A 12847-nucleotide genomic window follows, 5' to 3' on the forward strand; every position below is an offset into this window, starting at 1 on the left:
CACTGAGCTCCAACCAAACCAAACACCTCATCACTTTGAGCAGGTGGGCAAACTTTCCATAGCTGCTCGTGATATTTTTAGGAGAACCGTGCACCGAACTGAGAAGATGCTCGAGATGGGCCAAATCAAGAAGCATACATGGACACAACTGGATTTTTTCCACCTCTAGGGCTTTCTGCCAGCTGATTGGGAGGGCATTCTTCTTAAAAAGAAGAGGTTAAGCCCGTCTTGGGAATCCTGCTCTTATTTTTAATGTATTAGCCTCAAAAGGGCAAAATACAATGGCTCTAGTCAGCAACATGGTGGGGACTAGGATTCAGAAGACCTAGATTCAAGTTTGCCCTAAGTCACTGAAAAGCTCTGTGTAATTCTGGGCCGGCTACACTTTCTCCTGGAAACGCCCACCTGGAGTAGCCTTGCGCACTCCTGGAAGAAATGCAGGATATATAAATCTGACGAAGAGGTGATGATAATACATGGGTAAATAGAAGTCTTAGAATGCGAATTCTAAAGTGCCTGCAACCACTGATCCCAATTCCAAGAAAAACGAAGCATGACAATACTACACAAGAGACTTGCCTGCAACCCTGGCTTGTTCATCTGCGTCGCTAGGTTCATCGGCTCCCTCTCCAGAGCCTGCAGCATTCGGAACATGTCGATTGTCAGCTCACTGAACTTCACCTACCAAAGAACCGGGGACACTTTAAGCCAGGGAGATCAGCCAAACCTGTTAATGCTAGTATCCTGAAAAATACTTTGCAACTTGGGTACTGCTTTCCCACAAAATGTGGACAATTAGCGTGTGTGAGGAACAGCAGCAGAAGGCAACAGAAGAACCGGCACCATCTAAAACATCAGGCACCATCTAAAGAACAAAATACATTTTCTGACCTCCCCACAAAATACATGAAAAAGGAAGAGAATGTAGCACACGGAGATATTCTAAAAGTCCTTTTAAGAAGTGCTAATAAATAGAGCTAAGGGCAGATGCATTTTTCCCTAATTGCCTTTTCCAAGTCAGCCCATCTCTGTCTACCACAACTTTGATAAATTGTTGTTGGGTAGACGTGTGGTGAAAACAAAAGTGGCAGCTGTTTTACAAGATCTTCCTCCTTAAAAGAGAAGATACTCGTTTTCCGTTGCTCTACTAGCTCCTACTGGGTCAGTCTTGGAGAATGCTGATCTAGAGGAAGCTTTGCTTCCAGCCAACACCATTCGGTTGTTGTGATGTGTGATGAAATACACAGGTGCAGGGGATCCCACCTGATTGTTGCAGTTGCCAATAATGAGGGCATCTGCGAGTGTCAACTGCCCCACAATCATTCCTTGCTCCAGCAGTGGGGCTCCCGTTTCGGAGAGGCGGTTGGAGAGGATCACAAGAGTGTTGTCATCGTTCAGGACCATCACGGGGTCTGCCTAGAAAGAAAAAGAGCCAGTTGAGAGTTTGAAGGACCCTAGGGTTGAATCATCCAAGCCCAGATAAAATTTAGGAAATGAACATGCAGTAAAGAAGTAGAAATTAGCACGGCCAATGTGTCTTTGAACATCCTGGTGGAGTGTCTGCCTTCCCAGCCTTGTTACAAATTTCATAGATCCTTCATCCAAATGGGAGGAACCCTTCACAGGCCATTTTGTAAGATCACCCAGCCCAATCCAGGTTTCCCTTTGCCCCAAGATGAGAACCATTCTTGAGAAACATGTTCAGAAGAAGAACCTTCAGTTTCTTTTCTTACCCAACAGATCAGAATTATCTGAGGAAAAACAGTCTATTTGGGATCTGGATGAACAGTAGTTTTTGTAAAAAAGCAGCACAGGGATTTCTTTAGTCCTTACCTCAATGAAAGCTGCCACTTCTTGTAGAACAAGATTCCACTCCACCTGATCTTCTGTGTTGAAGCGGTGGGTATAATCTTCTATCTCATCTGATAGTTCCTGGGAAAAGAACCAGACATTTCTTGTAAAGGTGCTCTAAGACAATCAGCTACAACCTTTAGGGTATCGAGAGGACGTGAGGGGTTTACCTTTACAAGATCCTTGACCACGGCCATTTTGTTGAGTAACAGGCAAACCACTATGAACCGGGCATAGTAACGCAACTTCTTAACTACGAGCTCAGGCCTGTGACAAGAGGTAGGCAAATGGGAGAGGAACAATTTAGCTGAGAGAAAAACATGAGTCCCCACATCTTAAGATGGTTCTTTTGGAGGAACTCTGAGTGACACCATGTCATCTTAAGGTTTGCATTGTTCTCCAAAGGCCTCTCTGATCATAGTCTCCAGAGAGAAGGCAAAGCAAAACCCTGTTGCAAGAAGAAGCCAATTCTGGTATATTTCAGAGATCCAACCTCAGCTGTTGATAGATCTTCAAAAGCCTATCCTCTTTTAAACAAGAGCTTGTCACAGAATCCTTTCCCCCGCCCCACCTCCACAAGCCGCCCAATGACAACGCACCATTTCTTGCTTTTGAATTGTCAGAAAACTCACAAGACTGAAGCATGGCCTGACCTGTCTTCTTTGTTGACTTGGGAGTAGTAAGACCTCTGCCGAATTGCAGAGTAGAAGGAGAAGGCTTCATTCAGATAGCTTGTTTCAGATGTGCGAAGGCTGTGGGGGAAAGAGGGTGAGATCAGCTCTCTGCTTCAGCTCCCATTTGGGGAGGAAAATGAGAGATCTCTTTTCCAGCGCAATCCTCACTGAGATTCCCACCATTGTTCTTTGCAATTCTCATCAGGCACCCAGGCGTCCAACAGAGAGGTAAAGGGACTAAGAAACACCTACATGCACCCCACAGCATTGATAGAACCTGCCAGGCAAGGTGGCTTTCAAGGTAGCATCAGAACAGCCACAGCAGTTTTCCAACTGGGCATTCCCCTGATGAGTTGGATTGCAACCCTTGGAATTTCCAGCCCAGATGGCAAGTTCTGGGAAGCTTAGCGCTTATGGGAAACATCAGATCACGGAGGACCATTCCAAAGATACTCTATCAGTGTAGTCTTTCTTTTTTAATCTCTCTAGCTGACCAGGGAGCTCAAACCCACTGTAGAAAGGACACAGAATAGTATTTTACTCCTCTTTATCATGAACCTTCAACAAGTAATGGGTAACCTCTTGATTTTACATTTTTAAAAGCATGCTGCAGGATAGGGGATTCAATTATTCTGTGCTGAATGTATATATCTTCTTCACAGCAATCCTGACTGCAGTGCAAGATGAAACATAGTGGCTACAGTCATTCCTAGTAGTCCTTCTCATTTTTTCTTGCATGGAGAAAATGGGAACTACCAGGGGACAGTTTCTGTACAGGAAACCATGCAATTTGCTGGGACTTGCGAGCTCCTGACTCCATCTTAGCAGAACTTGACTTAATCGTTTAACAGTCTTCTCTCATGTCCCATACTGAGTCTGCCTAAATGCAGATACTACAGTTCCAAAATTAGCCAACCCCACCCCACAACTGAGCACCCAATGTGATGGAGCGGAGAACCCAAAAATCCACTGCTGTCTATTTTGAGATGTTTGGGTTGGCCTGACGTTGTACAACATCAATTAGATGACCACGTGGACTATGGAAAGACTTCAGAAACAATGCTGAAGTCGTGAATGTCATGAAAGTTCTACTTGGTGGCCCCTGCAAGACAGTTCTGTCTTTTAAGATGCCAACACTACCCTTGAGCGCACTTGCAGAACCCATAACATTTGGGAAGCATGAATTCCTGCATTTCCCATCTCAGCCTTGCTCTTCCACCCCAACCTTTCCTTCCACCCATTACAGTCACTTACTAGTAGTGGTAATAAAGCTGCCCGATCTTGGAAGCGATTTCTCCAATCTGCCAGCGCTTCAGGCCGTACCGATTGTCCAGAACTTGTCTTCATTTTTGTCCCCCAACCCAAAAGAGGAAACTGCAGGTCAGACTCTTGTTCAACACACAACTGCTGTACTAGCCCTTTGGATGTTGTTTCGTTAATACTCTGAGGCCCCCATTTGCTGCCTAAATGAGCTAGGAAAGGCAGCTTAGTCAGACTCCCAACTGAGCGAGGATCTCCCTCATCCAAAGCAACAGACTTACCCAACGAACGTACTTCAGTTTTCTGCCCCTTTAATGCTCATATTTCCTCCCCACTGAGAATCCTGTTGTCTAGTAGAGTAATTGAGAGGGTTCAGGCTGCCATGACGCACAGCCATGTACCTGAAACTGTTCTCTTACCGATGCTGCTGCTGGAACTTCCAGAGCTTGGTGTAAACGTCAAAGGTCCTACCGAAGTAAGATTGCCACTGTTTCTGCCCATATTGGGGCAAATCTCTGTTAAGAAAGCAGATTGAAAGACCTCAGGTTACCCACCAGGGAGAAGAGGAGGACTCTTGCATTAGTGGGTGCAGAAGGAGTCATCCTTTGCACCCACTAATAAAGTCATAAGGCAGACTTCTGATATCTGCTTGTGCCATGGGTCCCACCCTACAAACTCACTAGAAGAGTTTAATTTTTATGTAATGCATGCCCTCAAATACCTCTTCTGATAAGTATTCAGCTCCACACAAATATGTCAATGTACTCATCTCACTGCACATCAGGTATTCAATAGAAATAAAGTAATCTGATATATAATTAATCCAAGTCTCTATCTAGCCCACAGACCTGGTAGAAATAGAGAAATCTGTCATATAATTAGTCAAAGTCTCTCTCCAGAACTGGTAGCATTACTCCAAATTTCAGATGAGAGATCCCATGAGTTGAACCTGGAATTTTCTGCATGCCAAAAGGTACGAAAGAGTTATGGCCCTGGCACTCATCTCTAGCAATCTCTAGTAGCCGAGATTATGAAATTGCTCTTTCACTCCCTGCCTCAAAGAACAAGGAGGGAATTCTGAAGCCCAGAGGAAGGTATGAACATATATGGATCATGTTGTGGGGGGGAACCCCTATCCTGTAATAAAGAACTAGGAAAGTCTACAGCAGTGTTTCTCAACCTTGGCAACTTTAAGATGGGTGGACTTCATCTCCCAGAATTCTTAAAGTTGTCAACGTTGAGAAACACTGGTCTACACTGTGCTTACCTACAAAGAAAACTAGGTAGACAGAAAGAAGCATGGCATAAGAATGACCCCAAATGCTAGTCCTCAACCATCAAACTCTGATGGCTGTCTCCAATGGGAATCTACGTGTCAGCTCCTTGGGTTTTTCCAGGATTAGGAATCCCGCCAAGACAAGAAAGAAATCAGGCTAGACCTGTACAGCGGTAGGCTTGTTTGCAATCAGCTCCCCCAGTTTGGTTTTGTTTTTTTAAGAGCTGTGTCTGTCAGAGGAGGATCCTAACATCTCCCCCTTCAGAGGCATTCCTAGAAGCTGAGACCATTCAAGGGCCCCTCTGCAGCTGCAGGAAGGCCATCATCCAGGCGGTGGTGATTCCACCCTCCGTCAACCTGGCAAGCTCAAGTGCTAACACGTGGCTGGGGAAGGGGCTTGGCTTCCCATTGCTTTAGAATCCAGAAGGACCCCCACTCCCAGAAGCCCTTTCTTACAGTATTGAAACCTGCAGAGCAACGTCGGAAATGTTCCTAGCCCCCCCCTCCACCCCACTTTCTCAGTGCAAGAGCCAAACTCTGACACATCTGTAAATGTAGGTCCTTCCAGCTGTGATCAAATTACCGGCATAGCTAGAAATGGTAGAACGACTCACTTGTCTACCTTGCAGAAACGGGGGAATCTTTTGCCTTAATCCAGACAAAAAGTTAGGAATATCACACACCCTGAACGAGTTAAAAAAAGGGGGAAAAAACTGTCAGACTTTGCCAACCCTTGGATATATACAAGGGAAGAGGAGATTTGGCAATGAAAGGGGTGCGGAAGGACTAAAGAAGGAGACATTGATTCACCTCAACATCTGGGCTGCCCAGGGACAGAATGTTTGAGTGGTTATTCTATCCTCTACCTGTCTAGGAAAGCTGAGATTCCCCCAGTCCTGCTAGTTTATTTATTGAGTACCTAAGATTTTATTTATTTAAACCATTTATACAGCCGCCCATCTGGTACCAAACTCTGGCAGCTCGCAACCCAGAGATCAAATAACATCTATTCACAATATATATACATATACATACATACATACATACATACATGTATTTTAAAACCACAAATATTAAAAACCATACAACCTGGCCCTGTAGCTAAACTTTCCCATGCAGCCCACAACAAGTTCATCTCATCAATGTCACCCTATTCTAGCACATGGGGGGAAAAGTAGATCTCGAGTGCTTTTCAGAAGCTTAAAAGGGCAGGAGGGGGGGATGCCGAACTTCAGGGGAAAGGGTGTTCCATAGGACAGGAGCTGCCATGGAAAAGGCACGCTTCCTAGATCCCATAAGATGATAATGTTTAAGGGAAGAGACTGAGGAGACTAAGATGGTAGGACAGGCAGATGTCCTTAGGGAGAGGCGGTTCTGAAAATAACCTGGTCCTGTGCCATACGGGGCTTTGAAGGTAATACCCAGCACCTTGGATTGCCCCCAGAAGGAAAGTGGGAGCCAATGCAGCTCGCGCAACAGGGGTGTAATGTGGGTGAACCAGATTTACTGACCTTAAGTCACTGAAGATGCACTGACCTTAAGCCATTGAAAAGCTGTTTAGATTTATCCAGCAGGTAACAGAAGTCTGTGACCGTTTTCCTCTCTCCCTGAGGAATATCATCTTCTACACCACACGTTGACATGGTTTCGTTCAAGGTAAATTCGGTCCTGGGGAAAAAAATAGAGGGTTGCCAACTGTATTAGCGGCAGATGGCTCAAAGCAGAGTTGCAGCTGGGGAGTGCCGGGGGATGCGAGGGGGAAGAAACACCATCTCTTCTTCCTCTGCCCTACGATAACCTGCTTAAATCTACAAGGAGGAAGAGGAGGAGAAAAAAAGGAGAGGTAGGTAGACATTCCTGTTCTTTCCCTCCAGTCATTATTGGGGGGAAAAAAATCTTGGTCTTCCTTTAAAAATATGGGATGCAGTTCTCCTATGATAATTCAAGACTGACATGACGACTGAAGCCAGAGAGGTTCACTGTAGGCTGAGCCAAAGCAGAGGTGGGCACGTATGGACCACCTGATGTGGTTCAACTACCGCTCCCACCCACCTACAAACTGACCACGCTGATTGGAGCTACATCGGGGTCGGGGTGGGAACGGGGGCAATGTTCTTCTCAGTATCCTAAAGGGACTCTAGAGATTTTTGGTTTGGTTTAGTGTCTTCAGGTCAATTGTGACTTCAATCCTGACTTCCAGCGACAACATGGACAAGTCCTTCCATATTTCTTGGCAACGTTTTTCGGAAGTGGTTTGCCCTCGACTTCTGAGAAAGGGACTGGTCCAAAGTCACCCAGCTGGCTTCCATGCCTAAGGCCGGACTAGAACTCACGGCCTCCCAGTTTCTAGCCCACTGCCTTTAACCACTACCCCAAACTGACTCTCAGTTCTAGGTTTACCCCACTGCACATTTGGCTCAAACTGCCCTTTGATAGAATGCCAATGAAGACAAAGAGGGGGGTGGGGAGTGACATCTTTGATCAATAACGCCAACTTCCCAAGCAGCTCAAAACTCCTGATCTGAGCTCCATTTAGTTACCTCCAGATCATACTGGATCATATTCGAACAGCTAACAACACCGGGAGTGGGTTCACCTATTTTGCTAACGTACACTTTGTTTGGAACAAACCCAACTGACTAGGTTTACACCCAACAAGTGTATGCAACAGTGGCCTGCAAGCCAGAATAACTGCATTTGTGCACCATTCTACCCCCCAAACCAAACCAACCCTATTATGACTTAGCAGAAGGGGTGTGAACCCACCAGCCAGCAAATCGTCCACAGGGAATATTCAGAAATGTAAATGGGAATGAGTTAAGGATTCCATAGAAGAGCTGGCTACATGGACACATTTGGGTGACTGTTGCTTCCCCATCTTCCACAGGCATTAAGTTAAACATGACAGCTCAAGATTATGAAATTAAGGATGACAAGTTTTTAGACTGGGTGAAGGGAATATTTCCTGCCAAATACATTATCGAAAACACATCCGGTTTTAAATCTAGAGGCCAAAGGAGATGATCCTACAATTTACATCATCCTCATCACCATCACCATCATCTATTAAACTTGTATGCTGCCTGACTTCCAACAACACAAGGTAGACCTCTGTGTCCATTCAAAAGACCTCTGTGTTTCCAAGCACATTTCAGTTCCTCCCTAGCTTTCTTTGACCACCCCCCCTGAAAAAGCCTTGCAGCTCCATCTAACACTTTATCCATAAACACGCCCCTACACTGTCACCCAGGATACATCCTCATCATGGTGATGGATTCCTCCAGGCCACACAATCTCCTGGGTGTGGAGCTTTTACCAAGTGCTGGTTTAGACAAGAACTCGCTCTGCAATTCCAGAGAGAAGAGAGATCAGGCAAGGTTCTACAACAGCCAAGGAGAAGCACAATGACCTGCGTACTTATAATTCAGGGCCATTGTTCTTTCTGAATTGCTTGTGCGTACGAGGGAAAGCAGGCGAGTGTGATCCATGAGGTCTAAGCAGAACTATGACCTGCAAGGAGATGAGACTAGCTCACAGTTGGTAGAGCAAAAGACAGGGGATTTTCCCCTAGTATTGCAATGACAAAAGAGTTGAGGTCAAGGAACACCTTCACATACCCTTCCCACCTGCATTTGGCTCTTATTCTAAGAAGTTCTGAGCTGTATTTTAAGCCTCCCATCAATCTTATCAGGTTGATCGAGCTAGCCAGAGGAATCCACAGCTGCGGGGGTCCTCTTCCTCTATTCAATCCATGTCAATGCCCCCCAAGACAGCCAGTTCTCAACTGGTCTTTCTGACGCAACTCTGTGGTGAGAAAGGAAGTAGGTATTTGTCTTGCAATATGTAAGAAAGACTAGGGCAAAAGTGGTGGAAATTTTACAAGGAGAAAGCATGTAGGGGTGAGCACAGAGGGAATATATTTTGCTATCAACGCAAGACTCACCGCTGCCATTCATAGGCTGGGTTCACCCATGATGGCAACCAGATCAGTTACAAACTTAATAGCTGCATTCACAGCTCAGCTTGGTTAGGGCTATCCTTGATTAGGTTGTTTGGAAAGTGTTTTGTGCAAACTCAGTCTTTTTTAGTTAGTTTATGGTTCAATACATTATGGAAACACGGAAAATGGGTTAATTCATACCTGGGCTGAGATTCACCTTAGCTTTGGTTGGAGGTAACATCTTAAGGTTCCACCATCAAGCCATTTATGCTCCACCATTAAAAAAAAAAAGCCCACTGCACAAATTTCCAACAAGGCATCCACTCAAAGATTTCCCACACAATAGTGTTTCTAAATCTGAACTGGAACTAAATCAAAACTAAAATGTGTGTGTCTGGGGGGAATTATACACCTTCCTTCTTGCTAATTCTTCTACTGTCCTTCCATGCTTATGATGCAAGCAAACACCCTTGTCCTTCTGTCTCCTGGCCTTTATACCTCATGCGCTGAAAGACAGAGTGAAGAACCCCACAAGATTGAACAAGCAAGTAAACAAGGTGGTGTGAATGAGCCCCTGGAAGAGGAAACAGATGGAGAGATGGTAAGGCAGACTACACAGGAGAGGGATGGAGCGAAAAATGAGCAAGTTGAGAAAATGCCAGTCTGGTCTCAGATGGAAAAACAAATTTGGGGAGTGGGAAGGAGAGAATGGGGAGAAACAGACAGGCTAAAAATATCCAGATGCAGCAGTAGAAATGGGAGAACTATGAGAAAAAGGTAGAAAGGACTTAAAAAAAACAACACCGAGGAACGGTTTTGCAGAGAGATGGCTTTGCAAGGTTTAAGAAAGATGCAGGACTGCATCAGGGGCTGCATTTCAGACACATTAGCAGCCAACATTTTCACTCCACAGTTGGAACCAAGCCTGCTTGCACACAAGGGGTCACCGGGCAGATCAAAAACAGCCATGAATTAATAAAAAAGGCATTTCCACCAGTCTTGACATTGTCACTGGAATGTTTACAGAAAAGGCGGAGGTTCCAAACCGAAGACTCTATCTTCAGATAAAACAAGGAGGACTCCCAATGGTTGATCGGAGGAATGAGCAACCTTGGTCCTACAAGTGAGCTTTGGATCAGCGGCTCTGGTAATAAGATATGCTAGCAACCTTCTGGGAAAGGGGACTGACCCACTCCCTTGAAATGTTGGATGAAATGCCCAGCATCGCGCTCATCTTGTAAGATGTTCCCTCTATCGCAGGACCAACATTCAAATGTCCTGCTTCATAGACTCTTCTAAGCAGCAAAAGCTCTGCTCTGGAGCAAGGGTGCAAAATGCATCACCATTTCTGAGTTCCTGATTATAATCTTCTAAAGGACACCAAGGTTATTCCCCTAGCCGTAATGCACAGGCCACAGGGAATGTACGCAAGGCTCTTGGCCTAGCACCAAAGGCAGGTCACACGGCCAAAAGGATTGTCCATGTACCCTAAGGTCAAAGTTCATGAAAGATTAGCCTTAAATAAGTAATACATGGGGTAAAAACAGCAGGTAGTACTGGATCTAAATACTGTATGAATCATAGCCCCTTGCTTTCAGAACCATGCCAGCCAAATGCTGATGCTGATTAAAAATTTAAGAAACTTAAAAGAAATGGAAGGACCCCCCACAGATACTCAAGACACAATGCAGCAAAACTGGTTGTGGTCTGCTGCCCCCCTTCAGCAAAGCCGTAGCGTCATATCTATTCAAGATGCCCAGCCAATCTCTGGCGACAACAAAGATGAGAGAAAGGGAAAACGAGCTAGACTGTTCAAAACTTTAAGCATACAAACCTAGGAATTCATTTCACAAAGTGATCAAGGGGCAGCAGGTAGAATCTGGAGGATGGGAACCCTAGAACTGAGTGCAGACTTTAAATACAAAATCCCAGCTTCACATCTTGGATTAAAGCAAAGGTCTCAAGAGCAGAACTGATCAAAAGTCTCTGCTCGAGATCTTGGAGACAACTAGGAATCCAGAGAAGTTATTTCTGAACTAGAGGACTTGGGCAGGTAATCTATTCAGCCAAATCAAATGGGACAGCTGTTCCTGGATTGCTCCATCACCACCCTGGCTTTTGATGGAAAGGAGTTGGACATTATGAATGATCCATCGTATGCCCATCGGCACCCACATTACATGCAGCAAAAGGAGTGGTTTGGGGAACATGCTAAGCATGTTTTTTATGCAAGGGGAGCTTTTTATAATGAGCATCTGAAGACAATCACAGGACAGGGAGGGAGGGAGGGAGGGAGGGAGGGAGGGAGGGAGGAAGGAAGGAAGGAAGGAAGGAAGGAAGGAAGGAAGGAAGGAAGGAAGGAAGGAAGGAAGGAAGGAAGGAAGGAAGGAAGGAAGGAAGGAAGGGAGGAAACAGGGAGGGAGGAAGGGAGGATTAGCTTATTTCGATTATTTACAAAATGAAATATCTCCCATGCAACCCAGCTCAGAATAGTCTTTCAGCCTCAACCTCGTTCCCAAGACAATATGTTGAAAAGACATCAGCTAAGTGCATGTTATAACAACAATTTCTGCTGTCATCAGATTACATGCTGGGGGAAGGGGGAGAGGCAGGATTGCTGCCAAGAAAGAGCAGCACAGGAAGGACAAAACAGGTATCAGGTACCACATACTAAAGAGGGGAAGAGGGGAAGCTATTGTTTCTCAGAAGCCATATATGCATTCGATTGACAAAGTTCTCCCAAGTGGGGTCAGTTTTCCCCCTTACAACATGTTCCCCAAGATCAGCTGATACACAGATTAGCTCTTACCCTCCAAGAACCAAGTTCTCTAATTACTTCTAATAAGCATTTTAGGGTCTAAGGCAGTGGGGTGCAACATCCATTGGTTTGAGGACCACACTAGGTTTTGCACGGCTCACCAAGGGCCATGCTCCAAAAATGAAGTTGGGGGCACAACACAGCACATATTTATGTGGGAGTTTTTAGGGTGGAATGGATACCTTAAAACTTCTGCCCAGCTTCAGGATCCCATTTTTGCCTCTTGAATGCTCCGTCCAAAATCCCAGGGAATGCAAAAAGGACCTCTGCATGGGGGCTCCACCCACTCTGGGCAGCTCTAGGGGCCACAGAAGAGTTGATGGTGCACCTCGGGTAGCCCCCAAGATGCCTTTTGACATCTCTTAAAAAGCATAGCTAAGGATTTAATTTTTTTTAAACCCCATGGACTTTTTGCTGAAAGAAGAAAAAAAAAAGTGACATGATGATGTACGGATTTGAAGATTAAGAAAGATGAGAATGAAATAAGGGGCTGAAGGGACTTATATAACATGTAAGAGGGAGCAGGAACAATAAGATTGTAATTATCTGTTGAAAAGAAGATCAGAAGTCATTTATTTCTTTAGTTTCTTTCTTTTTCATTTCTTGCACTTGCAAGTTTCTCACTTCCTTTCTTTTCTTTCTTTTTGATTTGTCTTTTATTCTATGGAAATAATAATAATAATAATAATAATAATAATAATAATAATAATACAGAGGTGCTTCACATCAATTATAATGGGCCAATGTTGCAGCCAAGGTGGATTCAGACTCACATAAAGGGCACGGAGGTTCAAGCGAACCCCTGTATCTTTTAAGCAACTATTTCCCTGCACTCTGGCTAAGCCTTGCTGGCTTTTCTCATTCTGGCATGCCAGGCGTGTGTATGGGGGTTTTTGCTATTAGTCATTGCCACGTTTAGATTTGGCTATTTTTGAGACTTCTGCCACACACACAAGCGGGAGTGGAAAGTGGGGCAATTCGAAATAACTATATCTGCCTGCTTACTCTGGCTTGGAAGAGAGAGACTG

General features: G+C 44.9%; 1 protein-coding gene across 3 annotated transcripts in view; it reads right to left on the minus strand.

Moving 5' to 3' along the window:
* SCAI (suppressor of cancer cell invasion) overlaps nt 1–12847 on the minus strand; it is a 45098-nt gene that overhangs the window by 17162 nt on the left and 15089 nt on the right. For all 3 annotated transcript variants that reach the window (XM_088147028.1, XM_088147029.1, XM_088147030.1), the window contains 8 exons: nt 6598–6729; nt 4205–4300; nt 3780–3866; nt 2505–2603; nt 2022–2118; nt 1834–1932; nt 1264–1416; nt 580–681 (listed from right to left, as the gene is read on the minus strand). In XM_088147028.1, the coding sequence (XP_088003154.1) occupies nt 580–681; nt 1264–1416; nt 1834–1932; nt 2022–2118; nt 2505–2603; nt 3780–3866; nt 4205–4300; nt 6598–6729 (865 nt within the window). The remainder of the gene's footprint in view (nt 1–579; nt 682–1263; nt 1417–1833; nt 1933–2021; nt 2119–2504; nt 2604–3779; nt 3867–4204; nt 4301–6597; nt 6730–12847) is intronic.

Source organism: Python bivittatus, unplaced genomic scaffold (genome assembly GCF_059951505.1).
Source record: "Python bivittatus isolate LINGU-HERP-01145 unplaced genomic scaffold, Pbiv_v1 ctg000160_np1212, whole genome shotgun sequence".
Classification (NCBI taxonomy): Eukaryota; Metazoa; Chordata; class Lepidosauria; order Squamata; family Pythonidae; genus Python; species Python bivittatus.